We start from the raw sequence: 18,970 nt of genomic DNA on the forward strand, positions 1-18,970 counted from the left end.
TACTCGCCCCGCGCGATGCGATGCGGCACCCGCTACATCTTACCGATCTCGGGTTGATCACTTTACAATCATCCAAATACATTAGCTTACATTATGTTAAAGACTAAAACAAGAACGAGAGCGATAAATCCATGGATCAACAAATACCGACAGACAGATATAATATAACAAATAACGACCTTGTGCAGATTATAACTAAGGAAGACAAGCAACAAACAACAAACATGACAAGTGCGGCGCCACAATATACATCATACAACCGGGTTATCGTTCAGTAGGACAACACAGGAACAATAATTACACAGTACTGAAACCAAGCTCGCCAACGGGAGGCAGCAAGACAAACCCAAAAGAAAGAACTCGACATGTGAAGAGTGAGTGTAACAAGAGATCTAAGACTGCTGGGGGGGAAGCGCATCACCCTCGACCTTCTTCCACTCAGTCGGCTGGACCGAGTCAGCGCACTTCTCGCAGTGTTCGACAAATACGCGCGGAGAGGCGAACATTTTTTGACAGAGACGGCACCAGCCAGCGTCGGTGTCCTTGAGCTGGACAAAGTGCACGAGACGCAGATGGCGTTTGAGCACGTCGAGGCGGTTGAAGGCGCCGCCGTTGCGATGGCAGGTAGGGTCTGTCCGCCAGTAGGGACAGTGGAAGTTGGGGGAGTAGTGCGAGCGCAGATGCCGGCGCTGGTCGGAGTGCCGCGCAAAGGTCCATTTGCAGCCGGCATGGGGGCACTTGTATGGACGGGACGCGGAGGGGGTCTGACCAGAGGAGGCGGAGGCGGCGGCGACGGCGGCAGCAGTCGCGGCGGCCTGAACAACGGCCTCGTTTTTGAAGGACGGCGCGACGCCGATGCTTCCGTGGGAGGACGAGTTGCCAGCATGTTCACGTTTGGAGGCCGAGGACTGTGCTTGGGTGGGCGCAGACGCGGAGTGGTAATCCGCGTTGGCATTGGCGGCGCTGCGGACAGGGTTGGCGGGGACAACACCGACGCCAGTGAGCGCGGGATCGGTGGGGGTGCTGCTGTGATGGCGGTAGGAGTTGTCGCGCTGCATGACAGAGGGGAGGGAGGGCAGGGAGAGCGGCGATGCGGTCACGTAGGGGTATGTGCCGGAGGAGGAGGCTGCGGCGTAGGCTGCCGCAGCGGACGCCGCCGCTGACGCCTGGGCGGCCGAGACGATATTGGTGGAGGAGGGCAGGACACCGGAAGTAGATGAGGGGGAGGCGGATGGCAGTGGCGAGAGCAGCTGGGTGTCGATGGGGGGGTTCGCGTTGTTTGCGTACATCGACCCCGACTGGAGATGGAGCTGCTGCTGCTGGTCTGCGCGCTCGGAGGAGTCGGAGAGTAGGTCAGCGATAGATGTACGATTGCGGGAGCGCAGGGGCATGTTAAGGCGCTGGTCGACGTCGGAGTCGGAGTGCTCGACCTCGTTGTCGGGCATGACGATGCGCGGGAGGGGGTGTTGTAGCTGCTGCTGCTGCTGCTGTTGCTGCTGCTGTTGGGCTTGGGCGGTACCGCCGCGGTCGAGATCAAGCAAAGCGATTGCGCCCTGGTACTCACTGAGGGCCATGTCGGTAAAGAAGAGGTGGAGCGAGTGATGGAGGAGGAAGGCGGTGAGGGAGAAGAGGAGGAAGGAGGGCGAAAACACGAGAGCGTGAGTGCGGGAGGACTTGAGCGGACAGGGCGTCTTTGGCTGCAGCCGCGGACGGCGCACGCCCTAACCCTCCCCTAACCCCGCCCCGCCCATCCCGCTCGCCGTCCGCATCGCCACCGCCGGCTCTCCCGACGGCGCGTATTCACGACGGCGGTGACTTCACGGCGAGCTCATAGCAGACGAGGCGCAGTGGAGGTGCTTGGCCATGGCGACGGTCGCTATCGCGGCATCGCGACCATGGCCGGCGCCCGCGCGCCGGCAGCCGCACACCGCGGCGACTGCGGCGTGCCCGATTCGCCGCCGTGTTTGCGGCGGCCTCGCCCCAGCGCCAGAGGCTCAGCGCACGCGAGCGCGGGGCGGGCCGGGCAGCGGGAGGTCGCTCCGGCGGACAGAACGAGAAGAAGCACTGAATTCTAGAGGAGCAGAATGGACACCGCCGCTGACATGGACTGCTCCTCACGAGTTTGAGCCAATCAGCGCCTGCGCCGGCGCAGTCAGCAACGACCGTCTCGCAGCAGCGTAGTCCGTTGTTAACGCGGAGCAGGGCTAGGGAATGTCGGGGCCAGGGTCAGGGCCAGGGTCAGGGCCAGGGTCGCGGCAACGTCCGCCTTGGGCTAACCACCAGGGCCCTCGCCAACCCGCACCGCGGTCTCCGCCCGAGACCGCACCCGCGGCAGCGCACGCCTCACCTTGGAGTGTATATATACCAGAACGTGCCCGGCGCATATAAGAATATCGCCCGTCCGCCGCAGTCCCCCTGCCGCGCCCCCCAAGTACCAGCGCCGCCGCGCCGTGCCTGCCAGCCGCTTTGTGTGCGGCGCCGTTGCGTGGCGCGTTCGCTGCGCTTCTTCGACTTTCTTGAGCGCGTTCTCTTCATCTGCATCGATCACCACCTTTCCTCCGCCACCTCCGCAACCCACCACCCACCTCGCTTACAATGGCCCCGCTATTCGGCGCAAAGGTCAAGTCCGCGCTCTCCGGTGACACCGTCGTCCTCACTCCCGCACGCGCTCCCCAGCCGAACGAGATCCTCCCCGAGCGCGTCTTCTCTATTGCCTACGTGTCTGCTCCCCGTCTCCGCCGCGACGAGGGTGACGAGGTATGTTCCGGCTGGCACTGCCGTTCTCTTTTTTGGTGGCTGTACTGCGTTTACGTCGGCATATGCCCAACTCAAGCCGCGTCTCAGATCGCTCGCTCCGTTCTGCCTCGAGAGCTTTTGAGCAAATTATGTCCACGCGCCAACTACTTACATATTCTCCTCTGTTCCTCACTGACACTCCTAAGACCCACGCCTTTGAATCCCGCGAAGCCCTCCGTCTCCTACTCGTTGGCAAGGTCGTCCAGTGTGAAGTCCTCTACACCGTGCCCAACGGCCGTGAGTATGGCATAATCTATCTCCCCCCCACCGCCGATTCCCCGCGTCTCTCGGTCGTTGACAACCTCATATCGTCCGGCTCCGTTCGTGTCCGATCCCAATCCTCTCACGAGACCGGCGTCTCCGCCGAGCAGAGCGAGCTTCTTGAGAGGTACAGAGTGCTTGAGGCCGCTGCCAAGGACGCCGGGCTTGGTGTTTGGGCAGCCTCCGCACCGTCTTACAGGTCCTACTATGATCTGCCTCCGCTGTTCGTTGACAAGCATAAGGGCGAGTCGATCGACGCCGTTGTCGAGCGCGTCATCAACGGCGACCGTCTCCTTGTCCGACTGATCCTTCCCGATCAGCAGGTTCAGGTCCCTCTACTCATCGCTGGTATCCGCGCCCCGCGCTCCCCGCCTACGAATGCGGACGAGTCCTTGGAGTCTGCTCTTACCGGCGAACCATACGGCGAAGTTGCCAAGTACTATGTTGAGCAGCGCCTACTTCAGCGCAACGTTAAGATTAACATCCTCGGCATTTCTCAGCAGGGAGTTCTCATCGGCTCCGTCCTCCATCCTGCAGGAAACATCGCCGAGAAAATTCTCGAGAGCGGTCTTGCTCAGGTCAGTGACTGGCAGAGCAGCATCGTCGGCGCGGCTGTAATGTCAGGTCTGCGCGTCGCTGAGCGGTCCGGCAAATCCAAGGCCATCAACATTTGGCACGGTCTAACCACCGCCGCTCCAGCTGGTGCTGCCGGTGGCGCCGCTACCTCGGTCGTCTCTCGCATTATCTCTGCCGATACCATCGCCGTCCGTAGCAAGTCAGGCGCTGAGAAGGTTGTCCAACTCGCTAGTGTTCGCGCCCCTCGCCAGAACGACTCCAAGCAGGCTTCCTATGTTCCGGCTGCACGCGAGTTTGTCCGCAAGCTCATCATCGGCCGACACGTTAAGGTCACCGTAATTCACACGCGACCAAAATCCGACACCTTTGAGGAGCGCGATATTGTAACCATTGAGCTCCCCAAGGCCCCCGTTGGTTCGACCTCCGCTGATCTTGCCGCCGTGCTTGTTGAAAACGGATTCGCGACCGTCATCCGACACCGCAAAGGCGAGGTAGAGGACCGCAGCCCGATATGGGACGAACTCGTCGAAATGGAGACCGGGGCGATAAAGGCGAAGAAGGGATTCCATTCCGGCGTCACGCTCCCAGCCGAGCGTGTGGTCAACGCATCTGAGTCTAACGCCCGTGCGTCTGCATTTTTGCCGTCGCTGCAGCGCCAGAAACGTGTTCCTGCCGTCGTCGAGTTTGTGAACACTGGCAGCAGATTGCGCTTGCTTCTTCCTCGCGAGAACGCGCGGATCAAATTTATCCTCGCTGGCATTAACACTCCGCGCCTCGCCGCAACTTCCGGTGCTTCAGTTGGTCCCGAAAAGTCTGAGCCGTTTGGAGAGGAAGCACGCGAGTTCACCGCGCGCCGCATTTTGCAGCGGGACGTCGAGATTGATGTCACCCACGCCGATCACTCTGGTGGTTTCTTCGGTCTGTTGCACATTCCCGGCACCAAGGACACATTCGCGAAACTTCTCTTGGACGAAGGGCTCGCCAGACTCGACGAGTACTCTGCGCAAGAGGCCGGTGTCGCCAGCCAGTTCCGCGCTGCAGAGGAGGAGGCTCAGGCGAAGAAGAAGGGACTGTGGAAGGACGACAAGACCGCCGAACGAGCCGCCGAGGCTGTCGCCGCCGCTGCTGCTGCTGCTGCTGCGGAGGTGTCCGCGCCAAAGAAGGAGTACTTAAATGTCGCCATTTCCCGGGTCGCCGACGATGGCACATTTACGTTTGTCGTTCTAGACACACAGCTTGAGAAGCTGCAAGCACTCACCGCACAGCTTTCCGCGGAACATCCGCCCACGTTGACAACGCGCCCCCGCATCGGCGAACTTGTTACTTACTCGTACCCGGAGTCCACCGTCCCCGGCCGGTTCAAGGTGACCTCGGTTGACAATGGCAGGAAGATCGCAACACTCGCATCGATCGATTGTGGCACGCAGGTTACTGCGCGTCTGGCAAAGCTGTGTGCGCTGCCGCAGAAGTACACTCCCGCGCTGTCTGTCGCCGCGCTTGCTCGCGAGGGTAAGCTCTCGCTTGTGCAGTTCCCTACGTTCCAGGACGATTACGCCGATTATGCCGCGACTTATTTCTACGACATTGCTGCAACCAACCCCGAGGTGCTCGTGTCCACGTCGCAACCTTCCGACATCAAGAAGCTCGTCGCGGTTGTCAACGGCAGCACAGCCGAGCACGCATCCCTCGTTGCTCTCTTCGATGCGTCGAGCATGGACGAGAGCATCAACACGACACTCGCCAAGGCCGGATGGGTATACGTTCCGACCGACAAGACTCTGCGCCGCAGCTCCGAGCGTGTGTGGATCGGCAGCGCCGAGGTTGCGAGTTTGAGAGCTGGCACGGATATCGCGAAGACGGAACGGAAGGGCATATGGGAGTACGGCGACGTTACACCGGACGACGAATAGATGGATAGACTAAAACGAACGACTGGCCGTGACGATGTACATATGTATTACAAAAGTACCAAAAGTTTGGCATCTTATGAGCACAATGCATTGTTATTACGATTTGACCCAGCTCCTCTGGCAATGAGGAGCTGTTCTGCGCAGGACTCGCTTGTGACAGTACTGCGTAACTGGGTTCAACATGCTGATTATCAGATTTAGATTCACTACAACGACTAGATCACAGATTGTCGAAGCAACACATCGCAATACGTTTAAGCGCAGATACCGATGACACCTGAGAGATACCATTAGCATACTGAGATTTGGAAGTGAGGGAGAGAGCTGACGTACCGCAAGCAGGTCGGGGGCCGGCGTTACCGGTCTTAAGGGAGTCGGGATGGCCGCCCTTGCCGAGATCATCAGTGCCACCGTGGACGACGACAGTTCGGCCGAGAATGCTCTGGGGGCCGATGAGGGTGACGAGGCTGTCGGTTGTGGAACCCTTAGCGACACCGGTGGAATCGGTGGAGATATTTCCGAGATCACCGACGTGGCGGGTCTCATCGGTGGGAGCACCGTGGGTCTTGCCGAAGGGGTTGAAGTGGCCGCCGGCGGAGGTGCAGCCGTTGGTGTTGTCACCGAACTCGTGGACGTGGAAGCCGCGGAGGGCGTCGGCATCGTTGCCCTTGATGTCCCACGAAATTGTGGTGGGCGCACCCTCGGCGGTCTGCTCGAAGGTGACAGTGCCGGAGACGGTGGAATCGCCACGGAGAACAGCAACTAGAAGACACAATTAGTTGATGCACATTTCATCGGATGGAGATCTTGCGTCTACGGCAGTGGATGACTGGGGATGGCCGCGAACAGTTCTCTATATGACTGCCCGAGAGTGCAGAGATAGATTACTCAGCGCCCCGACTGCAACATGCCGATCACAAGCGCAAGATACTGAACGAGCGAATAAATGCAATCAATCACTCACCAGCCTTGACCATTTTGATGTAGTATAGCGGATTAACGGATAATACGCCGCGGAAGGTGATGGAAGAGAGGTTGTGGAGGTGGAGAGGGGGAGAGAGAAGGGAAAGCGGAGCTGCATTTTCTTAGCAACGAAGAAGCCGCTAGAAATCCGCTGTTCTGGGGGGGGAAGCACCCCGGGGCCCTCCTTGCCGTCCCCATCGGTTCTGGACCGGCCGGCGCCGGCATACCCCGCTTATGTCCGATACTTAGACCCCGGTTTAGTGTCTTGATGAAAAGATCAGTGATGGGGTTGTTGTGGGGATGGAGTACGCCGGCCGTAGAGGACTCGTTCGCTCCTGGATTTTTCGAGGCGGAACTGCTAGAGCAGAAGGCAACAGATGAAGGAGCTTAAGATAAATGTGCTTTATGACACTATGGGTGGACGTGTAATACTGGCGGCGTACGATTGAGCAGAGCAAGGTGCCGCAAGATGTGCTGTGCTGGAGCAATGATGTCACGACTCGCGAAGGTCCCAGTCGCGGCGGACGCGATCACGCAAGTACCCCGCGACCGGCCTGTGTTACGGTCGACGTGTCCACGTGAATACGTAGCAAGATAGAAGTCAGGCGATGGATTCTAAGAGGGAGTCGCGACACCGTGACAGTGGAGATATTGCGACAACGCAGGTGAGCCCTAAACGATCGGCTACGGGAGTCTCATGATCAGATGAACTTCAACAATCGCAGAACAGATCAATCGCATTGCGCTATCGAACTGAATCTTGAAGAAAACACAGACTCTCTATCGTGAACCCGAGGAGCTCAAGGCCGGAGGGCGATAAATCCTGAATCCGTCGCAACTCGCAAGGACAGCTTCCGTTGGGAAATCATTGAACTTTGTTGGCCCTGAAGGATCTGTACAACCATGTTTTGTCAGATTTCTTGTCGCACCGATCCTTACACAGGTTAGCTGCGCTACTAAGACTCTTGCGAAATGGATCTTCGCGTGCTTTTAAAGGATACATAATTGTCGTTAAGCTATTCTAATCGCGAGTACGAATGCGTGGAGAATAGGATGTAAGCGCAGCTGACAAGCATAGAGCATAGCCACGCGATCTTGGTAATCAGCAGAAATTGAGAAGTGACGCGCGGCGACGAGAAGTCTTCACGTCTTGAATCTAGAAGACCGGGTGAGACTTCCATTACACGTCCTGCATCATAGTGAGTTTCGCCTGTGTCGGGACTCCTAAGAGGCTTAGCAGGGATCGTCGCAGTAGCTCCTGTCAGAATCCGTACCGGAGCGGCTCAGCCGCTCCGTGTACTCCACAGCAGTAGCGCAGCACTGAACCACCTGCTCCCTGCGATCATCACAGAGCGTAAATCCTCCCCAGCCGCCCCCGTCATACATCCCGCACTCAGAGTACATCACAGGCGGGTATACATGCCATATTCGCAGCGGCAGTACATGTCGAGTTCTGCTCGACCGGCTGCAGGTTCGTTGGGGTCGTCTGACGGCGCGCTGTCGCATTCAGGGTCGAGAGGGCTCATCCATGCGATAGAGAACATGGAGTCTTACGGCGGACTCGCGCCACGACGCGGTGGAATGCGGCAGAAGAAGATGGAGGTTGCATTTGTGCCGACGTTGCCACCGTATGAAGGCAGGCATCTTGATGTGGTACGTATTGGACTGCAGGCGAAGGTAACGTGCGCGTTTGACTGACTTGATGCGTGAATTGTAGCAGCAGCAACAGAAACAAGCTAGCAATAGCTTACAAGATGCATCGTCACGATACTCGTATAGCAGGACCAACGACTACGACGGTGACGACGTGGAATATCCACGGGACACCGAACACGCGCCAAATACTGCCCGACCCACATACACATCCCCGAGCTATTCCACAGCCTCCACTCCCCGTGCCTCCATAGATGCCTACCGCGATGTCGGCGACGAAGGGCTTGTTGAAGATGGCGAGTACTATATTGAGGACGACGAAGAGTCGCCGCCGGCCATGACAATTCAACCATTGCGCGTGTCGCGGACGTGGGTCTCGGAGAATCTCCGTCAAACTATGGTGCTGAAGTCGACGACGGGGATACATAACGATGAGATGGGTTCGTCTGTGCTTGCTTCGGATCGGCTACAGCGGTTACCATCGCGGAGACTCCCAATGCCGCCGAGCCAAACTTCACGGTCGCCGTCGCCCTATCGCGAGATACACTCCAGCGGGAGCTCTATTGTCGAGGAAAATCTAAGTCATTATGAAGACGAGGACGACTACAACTGGTCATCTCCCACGGCACAGCAGCCATCGCTAATGCCTCGGGCAAGCAGCCAGTTTCAAGAATCTGATGCATACTACGAGAACGGCGGTCCAGCCACGGTCACGCTGAAGTCAGTACAAAGCATGATACGGCGGGAGCTGCCGCGGTATAATTCATCGCCGCGAAAGGCGGAACACAGCGCGCCAGCTCCGCCGCCACATGGTAGTGCAGATAGTTATCCGCAGTACGCGAACCCGAGTTCGTTTGGGTCGATGGCGGATCGGACACGCTCGATCAGGTTTAGCTCGATGCAGTCGCTAGCAGACGAGGGTTCATCAGAATGTTTGACCCCGACCGCGCCGTCGTATAACCAAAGACGGTTCAGTTACGAGATGGATGACGACGAGAGTAGTTCGGTGTACACTGACACGATCAGCAACTCTGTCGTGTCAAATGCCGAGTCAGTCGCGTTGCCGGAGAATGGATCGTTGTCGGGCGCGTATCACAGTCCCGATAGGCAGAACTCACCTAGTCGGAGAGAGACTGCACAAACTGATTACTTCGGCGATCTAGACGGGGATCAGCGATGGCGCTATTCATTTTCCGCGAGCGACGACTTCTCGTTTTCCTCAGAAACTCCGTCCGCCACTATGTCGGACCACTCCAGCTACTCCGGAAGCCGCTCGTCGTCCATATCCGTTGCTGATGCACCGAATCCACCACCCCACGGCATGCTAGGCCATCTCCGATTTCCATCGCTAACCCGTGAGGGATCGGGACGGAGTAACGCGTCAAGTCAGAATTCGTCGTTGCAGAAGTGGTCTTCTGTGAAAGGCGACATCACGACCGACGGACGGCTTACAGTGGAGCCGGGTCCTGTGAGGGCAAATACCACCGGTCGCGTGAAGCTTGTGATTGAAGGCAACACGACGCCGGAATTATCGAACGACATGAAAGAAGCCGACACGCAGCCGCAACCGCAGCCGCCGCCGCAGCCGCAACCGCAGATTAAGAAAAAAGTTCCGTTAATATCCACTGTCAGTGCACCTGTTGTGACGCAAAATCAAGCACCAGCATCGTCATCATCAGTGACAACTTCAAGATCAAGGTTCCGATTTAATCAACCTGCATTCTATGTGCCGGGATCTGATGAGGAGGAAGACGAACATACTTGGAATTTCACTATTGCAAAGTCTGATTCGTCGTCTCTAAAGTCTATGGATATCACCAAGCCGGTGTTGTCGGACTCGTCGTCAGTGAAGCCACAAGAGATTTCCAAACCGACATTGTCGCCCAGGACATCTTCGTCGTCGCTTCTGGATCCCGCATCAATGAGACAATTCAGCGCGGGCTCGACTTCGTCTACTAGTTACGATAGCAGTGCACTGAATCGGTATGGGCTACCGCCTCGGATCCCCGAGAGCAGCGCACGGTCAATAACCGATAAATCCGACTCGGCGTCGATTGTTGAAAACATGGCAGCCGGTAGGGACTGCAAGGCTATAGGCGAATGCGAGCAGCCGTGGTTACTGTCGGAGTTGTACAAATGGCTACGGAAGATTATGGCGCGTGAGGCGAATTTTATGGGTGAGAAGTTGGTGGTCGATGATATGATTCAGATGTTTTTGACCGCCGTTCCCACTCTCGGCCGTGCCGACGCTGATCGCATGGCGGTTACCGCGATCACGGAGTTTATTCGTGCAGGTATCCTGGAGCGCGACGAATTGAGTAACCTGCTTATTCGCGAGAACGACGATGAAGTACCGACCATTCAGGGCGTGTTTCCGTTGTTGTCCGGTATTGGCTGTTATTCTAAGTTGTGCCATCAGCCCGACAACCCCAACAGCTCCGGTTTGAAGCACGCGCAATGCTATGCGCCAAAATGCGCGTTCGTGAAGAAACCAACCGAGCATTTCGTTGGTTCGGATACTGACTTGCCCGAGCCGACGCCGTGGGATGAGAGGGTTCCGATTGAGGTTCAGCAGAGTCTGAGTAAGTCGGAGACAGAACGGCAAAACAGCATGTACGAACTTATCACATCCGAGCACCTTTTCTTGACGGATTTAATGGCATTTGTCAAATTCAGAGATGATATAATCAAGCGGGCAGGTAGTGATCGGATGTTTTTTCCGCGACAGAAGCAAGCGAAGGAGATGGTACAGAACATGGAGGAGCTTATTGAACTCAACCGAGAGATGTATTTCAAACTTATTGCGCGCCGGAACGAAAATTTTGTTATCCATGGCATTGGCGATATCATGATCGAATGGGCTGGACTTGCGGCGGGGCCGTACAAGCAATACGCTGCTAATGTTCATCGCGCGCTTAACTCGGTCAACGAGGCAAAGAAGACGTCGCCGGAGTTTGATCGACTGTGCTCGAATCTCGAGAGCGTCAACCGCGGAGTAGGTCCGCGAACTGTGTTTGCGCGATTAAGTCGATATCAGCTACAGCTTGAGCGAATGGAGAAGAACGGGCCGCCAAAGTCAGAGCTGGAGAACCTGACGCGGGCGATCATTTTGATTAGACAGCTTTGCGACTCGTTTGACAAGACGGGTGAATCCGGACGCAGGGAGTATCTACGACAAAACCTGAAAGAGACTGTCGTGTTCCCCAGTGACTCGGATTATCAAGTCAACCTGATGCTGGACACGAGCAAGCGTAATCTGGTGCTGCAATCAGTGATGGAGGTACACCAGGAAGGCGGACCAAAACATATGCATCCGATGCTTGTTATTCTGCTGGACAATTATCTGCTAATCACACGACAAGGACAGCGCAGTGGCCGAGTCTGCAATGAGGTGATGTTTCCTCCGATTCCGACTGAATTCTTGGCGATTCTTTCGCAAAGCGATCCGCCGGTTAAAAGAGCGAACAAAGCCGCGCCAGGCGACTTGTCTAAATCGAGGGTCAAGATGGCAATCACGAATGAGCCTATGGGACGCGAACTAAAGGACAGGTCGAGCACACTGGCGGTTGACGCAGATTCTGATAACAAGCTCTATCCATTTCGCATAGAACACCTGGGACGAAAGTGCAAGACGTATGTGATCTACGCGCAATCGCCGAGCGAGCGAATGGAGTGGTGCAGCAAGATCGGGACGGTGAATGATTCAGTGGCGTTAGCTGCGAATAATACAGCTCCGCTGAAGCTGGAAGTTGTGAGTGACACGGCATTTAGCAATGCTGAAACTAGGTTACCCGTTGACGCCACTGGATATGCGGTTGAACGTGCCCTGCGTGCCGCCGAGTCGGACGCGAAGCTTCCCGCGCGGAGCCAGGGGCCGTTACTTACAAAAGCAAGCGTGAATTCGATTACCACGTTTTATCTCGATGAGATGTTCATTCAGGATTCGAGTGGCGGGAAACGCAAACCTTGGGTTCTGGCTGGATGTGACAACGGCGTTTTTATTTCCAACGGACAACCGCGCTCATGGTGCATGCTCTTGCACCTGAAGAAAGTCACGCAGATTCAAGTGTTGCCGGAATTTGGTCTCGCGATTCTGCTGTCAGAAGGGCGGCTGGTCGCGTATAACATTCAGCACGCGCTTGCGTTGCGGCCGTTTGAGATGCTGCGATACGACGGCAGCGCCAGCGCCGAGAAACGGTTGCCGCTGTGGTTGAACCGGATGGCGGAGGTCGATGCCCTGATGATTCGTCCGATGAAGATTACAAGTTCACATCAAGTTGCGAAGTTTTCCGTTGGCGTCATGGCGGGACGCACAGTGATTATTACGTTGCCGGATTACGATGGCGGCGCGCGGGAAATTTGCATCTATGAACCTATCGCCGGGCGGCAGTTCACTTTTAACCCTGTTGAACTAGATCAGCTGAGGGATAATAACATGGCACGGCATAATCGATTGGAGAATCTGCGGAGAGAGATCTGTGGACAGTATTTTCTGTCACGCATGGAAATTGTACGACGCACGGATTCATGGGAGACGAAGCATAGGTGTATTGATGTTACAGTGATGAAGACGCGAGTCATGCTGCATACATCCCGAGGTATGTTACATTTTTTTTTATTTGGATATGGGTAGTCCTGACGAGCGAGTAGGATTTTATGCACAGACGCCAATGATTTCGCAACCACTGCGCATTCCAATACTAGAGGGTGAAGCGAATATGTCCGAAGTGCAGAAACTTATGTCGCCACCCAACGGATCACCAAACGACCAACCACAGGCGTTAGGGTTCTTTTCAATATCGGAGTCGGAGTTTCTCGTGTGCTACTCTACGTTCTGCTTGATGTGCAACCGGCACGGCGAGTTGTCGCGCTCGTTGATTATTAAGTTCATCGGCTGGGCTCAAGCTGTTGCGGTGATTGGACAGTTTGTAATCGGGTTTGACAATAATTTCGTCGAGGTGTGGAATATCAGCCGCGGCGAGCGTGCTCAAGTTATCAGAGGTCGTGGCATTCGACTGCTGAGCAAGCCTGAGTTTGTTCTTGCGCAGAGAAGACGGGATGGCGGCTTCCCGCTTGCGACAACAAGCACATTTGGCACAAGTTCGACATTCGGGTCCGCAGCCACCATGAACTTCCCGCGAAGCATGACGATGTCGTCGATGCGGAGCAACATGACGAGCTCGAGTGTTACGTCGCCTTCGTCACCGGGGTTCTCATCGTCTGGTTCTATAATGGGCGACCACGATGCTGGGTTTCTCACTGGTGGGGATACAGGTTCGGATGTGATATTTTGCATGGCGCATCCGGAGCTCGCGGGACGGCAGCTGATTTTGCGGGTTTGTTTGAAGAATTAAGAAGTTTATTAGGTGTTTTTAGAGGCGCTTTATGGGTGCTCACGGAAAGTGCTATTTTGTAATATATACTGTTGTGTTTTGGATTATGTGTGTCGTTCACGGGTCATGCTTATAATGTTTCATTCGCAAAGTTGTTCGTGGACTAAGCTGATTAATATAATCATCGAGAGTCATTTGACATTATTAACGGCAGGGCTGGACATCCTAGAGTCCTAGGGCAGGCTAGGGCTTATTATTGCGTTGCGGCTGGCGACCGTCGCGATGAGCTGTCATCTGCACTGTACCCACACGAAGTCGCAAAGTGTGGCGCGTGGCTGTATGTTGCGGTATCACCAAACGAGCATTGCTCTGCTGTTGGGGGAGTGCTCTCCGCAAGATACCCGCCAGACACAATATCTCTGTTGATGCCAACAGTTCTTTGAGCGGCAACGGTAGAGTCTAGGATGAGATCGTTTTCGTCGAAGTATGCCTCTAAGCGTGCGCTGAATCCCTCCTGGCCAAAATGTTCTGGACAATAACCTACCCAAACCAAAGTCATGGGACGAGAATGTGTCGAAGATGTGCGAATGCGTATGGACGACTCTGAGTTCCAGAGGAAGAGTTGCATATACAACTCTATCACTTCAGAACACGTATTCTTCACACGGCTGGTAGTGTTCATTGATTTCAGAGATATCTAATAAAACAGGCTCAAATTGACGAGCCAGTCATTCCATGCCAGGGACAGACTCTGGAGATGGCATGAAACATGGAGAAGATTTTTGAGCCGGACCAACATATGTAGTGAAGCTAGTAGCGCCCTGTGACGAGTGCTATGTTATTCTGCACTGGCGACAACGCGACCGAGTTTGGTGAACGTGCGGGACAGGACCGTACAGATAATACGCAGCTAGTCATCATCACTTACTCAATGTGGTCAACGACTTAACGAGTGCACTGAAGGAATTTGCAGGACTGTGTAAAGATTTTCAGAGCAAATCATGCGTTCAGTCCTGAGAGAGTTTCACGAGATTGGCGCGATATCCATTATATCTGGGGCTTATGGAAAGTAGCGGAATTTCAGATTCCAAGAGGCAAAAGTTGAATGGCGCCGAAGGTCGTGTTTCTGGGTCTGCGCTCTGTTTGGGTGGCTTGCACAAGCGAACACCTGACGAACAGAGGTGCTTTGCTGGTTTATGATATATGCAATTGTTTTAGTCTACTAAGGAAGTCAATACTGAAGACTCAAGAAGTTGATTGGAACCTGTCCAGGCTCGACATAGCTGCGCGAACAGTGCACGCTGGATAGAGGGAGAAGACGCGGCCAGCGGCAAGTGCCGGCTTGTGCGGCCGTTCGCGATCAGGGGCCAGAGCGACGCCTGCGTACAGTCTTCAAGACGTACATATCAATGGCCCACCAACTATAGCGAGCAGCCTAACACACTCATATCTGATTGGGCTCACCTTTGCATGATTGATTAGATGCGTGAAATATCCGATTTATTTGATGTGCAGTATCAGGGCCACGAAGAGTGGGTCGCAGACCATCTGCGGCGTGGAGGCTGAGCGATTAGCGACTGCGCCACGCCGGAACTGCGAGATGAGCATTAGAGTTGGTGGCGGGGGGCTGTGACGTGGCTGTGCGGGGACAGAATAATTCCATAAATAAAGCTGAGTAGTTGCGCGGCGAGTTCCACGTACGCAGTTTGCAAATGGAGTGTAGCAATGTCGACGACGTATGATGACCGCAGCGCCACCGACGAGCATTATAACAGTCGTCAGTACGACGCATACGCGCACTCTCAGCAGACACAGTACCAGCCACGGCTGGCTTGCGCGGCCGCCGCGCCAGACAACTCGACCTTCCATCCCCACCATTCAGTCGCGCGCGTCCCCGTTCCGCCCCGGCAGCAGCAGCGAGTCCCGGTCTCGCCGTCGACAACGTACTCCCCGCCATCCTCCGTCTTCTCCTCACCGGTCACTGCTCAGTACCCATTTCGTCGTGACAGCGGCTATACACTCCCCGAGTACACGTTAGCGTCCTCTCCGGTCACCTCTGCAACCCCCCCTCCACCTGTGCCCCCTCTTCCACCTGTGGCCTCTCTTCCACCGCTTCTCCCCGACAGCAGCAGCAGCTGCTCGAGTCACTCGCTGCCAACACTAGGAGACTTTGAGCGTGGCTCGAATACGCATAAACAGGGACCGTCGACGCCTGAACTGCAAAGTGTGAGCTCGAACATGACAGGACTGGGCTACTCCACGCGATCACAGACACTTTATCAGCAATTGCCGAGCTCTAGTTTTGCTCAGACAAGTCTAAGTACGTCTAGAACACAGAGCTTTTCAAGCAGGTACGACATATGTGTCACAAACTATTAGTTTCCTGAAGGTCTAACAGGCGACCGCATTCAGCATGCGAGCTGAATACGGGGACAGCAATTATCTCGTCACCACCGCAAATCCGGCGAAGAACCGACCAGCGTATCTGGAAGACAACTACACAATGATGGCGCTTTATTCACTAATCGACGACGAATACCGTTTTCTGAGCAATATCGAAACTTTCCTCTTGCAGTTTAGTGTCGAAGTGCTTGGGAACCAGCGGGTCACGGATATACAGACAGAGAACGTGAAAGCAATTACGCAGAATTTGGCTGGGATCTTGTCTGCGAATCGCACGTACTTGTACAACAAGCTGTGCGAATTACAAGATACGCCGTCAGAGGTTTACGTGATGGCAGGCATAATCTTTTGCGAGTGGTGTGAGATCGCTCAGAGTGCATTCATCGCATATGCTGAAGGGCTGCACCGAGCAAATGAAATCTGGGACAAAGAGCGGGAGAAGGACACAGTGATGGGAAGAGCCATTCGGCACGTACGAAATAAGACGACCTTGGATCCGAAGATCGCGTTGACTCACTTGTTTACTTACGACGCCCGACTTGTGGAGCTGAAGAAGCGGGAAACTGTTGATTCGGAACAAATCGACATAGCGCGACAGTGTCTGGCCTCGTTCACGCGCATTGTTGAAGACTGTTATGACAACAAGTGCCAGGAATCTTATATCCAATCGCTGAAGAGTATGGTCACCAGGGATCTTGCAGAATCGCTTGGGCTCAACAAAAGTGGACGCACTATTATGCTCAAAGGTCAATTGCTGTATGGGCCAAAGTTTTCTCCCGTGACAGTGGTTCTGCTGGATAACTATCTTCTTATTGCGCGGAAAACTTCGGTGAATGGCGTCGAGAAGCTGATTCCAATTAGTTCACTTTCGCTGATTCGTATTGAACTGCTCATTGTGTGGCTAGGTTTTGACACAACCAAGGGTGCGCAAGGCGAATCATGCAAGTTGGATATCTGCCCTGAGGACGTTCACAAAGCGGCCATCAAGGCCACTGGAGCAGCGCCAAAGCAGGATGAGAAGTGTTATCCACTCATGATCAAGCACGTCGGGAAGTCGTCGAAGTCATTCGCCTTATACGCGCCTTCAGAGTTAATACGAATGACCTGGTATAAGGGAATCGAGAAAGCTGTTGAAAAATATGAAACAGGCTTAGAACAAGCACGGCCTTTTGATGTGAAACTTATTAGTGAACTTACCGGCTCGGGTACAAGGAGGTCGGGATCGCAGATGCAGGCTGTCGGCAATGATCTATTGCAGAAATCTCTGCGCTCAAAAAGCTTGGTTACCTCGCCGACGAAAGGGAAAATCAACTGCATGGCTTCTTGTTATATTTATTCCGAGTCAGCAGATGATACGCTGAGGGTTATGCTGCTAGGAACTACGCTTGGCTTATACTATAACGACGGGAGAACAGAGTATTGGTCCCAGGTGTTTTCTACTAAGCACGGTGTTCAATCTATCTGCATGCTGGAATTAGCCGCGATGGCCGTTATGCTCGTGGACGGAAAGTTATATCTCTATGACTTGTCGCAACTACTGAATCTCAGTCGTATAAAGCTCGAAGAAATTGCCGACAAGGGACAGCAGACGAAAGCCAACGGTGAGAAACTCGCATATGAACCAATAGAGTTTGGCCAGAAGAAGGATTATCAGAGCATCACTCAAGGCACTGTCGAAGGCAAGGAGGTCTTAATTGCATGCAGAATCAGCCAGCACAAATTCAAGGTTAAGTATTATGAGTTGGGCATCGAGTACCTGAAGAAATTATCTGCCGCGATGGACACACGCAAGCCAACACCGCCGCCTGTACTGGATCGTAAGGTTGAATACAATATTACGCATAATAGCATTTCGATTTTGGACGATGCTCTAGTTTTGCATGACAACGGTATGTTTGTCTGACACGGCAGGGGAGTTTTGTTGTGCAGTATTAACTAGCTTATTGCAGCAAGCTTCTCGTTAGCGAGCAGGAACGAAGCCGTACCGCACCTTGGCAGTTCTGAAGTCGAGAAACGGGCACGTTCGTTATACGAGCAGGCGAATCACCGGCCGGTCGAAGTCCTTCTTCTCGCATCAGGCCAGTACCTCGCCTGTTTTTCCTCCTTCTTCATCAAGTGTTCCAAGGACTGGGAAATTGAGAACCCCCGGATTTTCATGTTCCGCGGCTTAGTTAATGCTGTCCGGCTTGTGGGTTCGAATTTGATAGCATTCACAACCGACTTTGTCGAGATTTGGGATCTCGACATGATGAGACTCGTTCAGATCGTACATGGATCACAGATACAGGTACTAGACGCGGGCGCGAGCTGTTCCATACCGGCAGATAGTGTCGCGTTTCAGATGCAGAATATTGAGCATCCGGATCGTACAGATGTTGTGAGATTTGCATGGCGGTCAAAGAAGAATTAGAACATTTGTTTGCTTTGCTGTAATTTGGCATTTACTTATGTATACCTGTGAGGATTTTCATGATTAATGGAGTTATTGTTTATGACTTGTGATTTGTTTGGGACATGACTTGATTTTTTTGGGTTTGCCAGAAATCTGTTTGAACTATATCAGCTCTGTATGGAATATTTCGAAGTTAGATGCTGCGGAAAATGTCAGTTGGCTAGCGTGTGTAGGAGAAATTGAGCTGCACGACGCGTGGCGCAAGCACAGCTCCACGGATGACGCATATAGAAGTCCGTACACAAGCCGGAATATTGAGTATTGAGTGGGTCTAGCGAGACTCGCACGGCTGTGAGCGCTTTTTTTCCTACGACGGTATCATATGAAGTTTGCCAAAGCACGGTACAAGGTTACAAGATCGAGCAAACGACTTTCTGAGAACTTGGCGCCGTTGCTGTGGCCCGACGCATTGGGGCTGTCAAGCAGCCCTAAGTTTAGGGCTGTACCGCAGCACCGCCTGTTTGCTTGTTCGTCGCACTCGTCCGCTTCCCTCATGTGTTGTACACGAAGCAGCAGCGAGCAGTGATGAGCTATTGTTTGAGCACGCAATTGGTAATATGGAATGCCGGGGAATGGCAGGTATGTACCTTCTCCTATTCTTGTGGTGTCAGCTAGCAGCAATG

At 54.3% G+C, this 18,970-nt stretch overlaps 5 protein-coding genes across 5 annotated transcripts; 3 read left to right on the forward strand and 2 right to left on the reverse strand.

Annotated features, from left to right (window-relative positions):
* Positions 1–68: 68 nt before the first annotated feature.
* V1518DRAFT_416233 (uncharacterized protein) lies at positions 69–1,712 on the reverse strand. The gene has a single exon (XM_066904007.1). It carries the CDS (start codon positions 1,572–1,574, stop codon positions 393–395), a length of 1,182 nt encoding a protein of 393 aa, XP_066759922.1. The 5' UTR covers positions 1,575–1,712; the 3' UTR covers positions 69–392.
* Positions 1,713–2,310: 598 nt separating this feature from the next.
* Positions 2,311–5,591, forward strand: V1518DRAFT_262619 (uncharacterized protein). The gene is made up of 2 exons (XM_066901019.1): positions 2,311–2,757; positions 2,943–5,591. The coding sequence occupies exons 1-2, from the start codon at positions 2,596–2,598 to the stop codon at positions 5,541–5,543; spliced, it is 2,763 nt and encodes a 920-aa protein (XP_066759923.1). The 5' UTR covers positions 2,311–2,595; the 3' UTR covers positions 5,544–5,591.
* On the reverse strand, positions 5,560–6,640 carry V1518DRAFT_416240 (superoxide dismutase). Its single transcript, XM_066904008.1, has 3 exons — positions 6,508–6,640; positions 5,877–6,305; positions 5,560–5,820 (listed from the first exon to the last, which is right to left on the reverse strand). Exons 1-3 carry the CDS (start codon positions 6,518–6,520, stop codon positions 5,798–5,800), a joined length of 465 nt encoding a protein of 154 aa, XP_066759924.1. The 5' UTR covers positions 6,521–6,640; the 3' UTR covers positions 5,560–5,797.
* Positions 6,641–7,806: 1,166 nt separating this feature from the next.
* V1518DRAFT_262623 (CNH domain-containing protein) lies at positions 7,807–13,629 on the forward strand. Its single transcript, XM_066901020.1, has 3 exons — positions 7,807–8,159; positions 8,224–12,757; positions 12,810–13,629. The coding sequence occupies exons 1-3, from the start codon at positions 7,926–7,928 to the stop codon at positions 13,511–13,513; spliced, it is 5,472 nt and encodes a 1,823-aa protein (XP_066759925.1). The 5' UTR covers positions 7,807–7,925; the 3' UTR covers positions 13,514–13,629.
* A 1,976-nt stretch (positions 13,630–15,605) lies between these two features.
* On the forward strand, positions 15,606–18,487 carry V1518DRAFT_262961 (CNH domain-containing protein). The gene is made up of 3 exons (XM_066901021.1): positions 15,606–15,839; positions 15,905–17,784; positions 17,845–18,487. Exons 2-3 carry the CDS (start codon positions 15,906–15,908, stop codon positions 18,303–18,305), a joined length of 2,340 nt encoding a protein of 779 aa, XP_066759926.1. The 5' UTR covers positions 15,606–15,839; position 15,905; the 3' UTR covers positions 18,306–18,487.
* Positions 18,488–18,970: the final 483 nt, after the last annotated feature.

The sequence above is a fragment of the Limtongia smithiae genome (assembly GCF_038497785.1).
Source record: "Limtongia smithiae strain NRRL Y-17922 unplaced genomic scaffold V1518scaffold_5, whole genome shotgun sequence".
Classification (NCBI taxonomy): domain Eukaryota; kingdom Fungi; phylum Ascomycota; class Lipomycetes; order Lipomycetales; family Lipomycetaceae; genus Limtongia; species Limtongia smithiae.

What these genes read in the sequence shown, in the direction of transcription:
- V1518DRAFT_262623 (XM_066901020.1), top strand. Translation starts at nt 7,926, where the DNA reads ATGCCATATTCGCAGCGGCAGTACATGTCGAGTTCTGCTCGACCGGCT. An exon ending in AAGGCAGGCATCTTGATGTG is followed by an intron (nt 8,160 to 8,223) that starts GTACGTATTGGA and finishes CGTGAATTGTAG; the next exon opens with CAGCAGCAACAGAAACAAGC. An exon ending in CATGCTGCATACATCCCGAG is followed by an intron (nt 12,758 to 12,809) that starts GTATGTTACATT and finishes ACGAGCGAGTAG; the next exon opens with GATTTTATGCACAGACGCCA.
- V1518DRAFT_416240 (XM_066904008.1), bottom strand. An exon ending in CGGCCCCCGACCTGCTTGCG is followed by an intron (nt 5,821 to 5,876) that starts GTACGTCAGCTC and finishes GGTATCTCTCAG; the next exon opens with GTGTCATCGGTATCTGCGCT.
- V1518DRAFT_416233 (XM_066904007.1), bottom strand. Translation starts at nt 1,574, where the DNA reads ATGGCCCTCAGTGAGTACCAGGGCGCAATCGCTTTGCTTGATCTCGAC.
- V1518DRAFT_262619 (XM_066901019.1), top strand. Translation starts at nt 2,596, where the DNA reads ATGGCCCCGCTATTCGGCGCAAAGGTCAAGTCCGCGCTCTCCGGTGAC. An exon ending in GCCGCGACGAGGGTGACGAG is followed by an intron (nt 2,758 to 2,942) that starts GTATGTTCCGGC and finishes GACACTCCTAAG; the next exon opens with ACCCACGCCTTTGAATCCCG.
- V1518DRAFT_262961 (XM_066901021.1), top strand. Translation starts at nt 15,906, where the DNA reads ATGCGAGCTGAATACGGGGACAGCAATTATCTCGTCACCACCGCAAAT. An exon ending in TCTAGTTTTGCATGACAACG is followed by an intron (nt 17,785 to 17,844) that starts GTATGTTTGTCT and finishes AGCTTATTGCAG; the next exon opens with CAAGCTTCTCGTTAGCGAGC.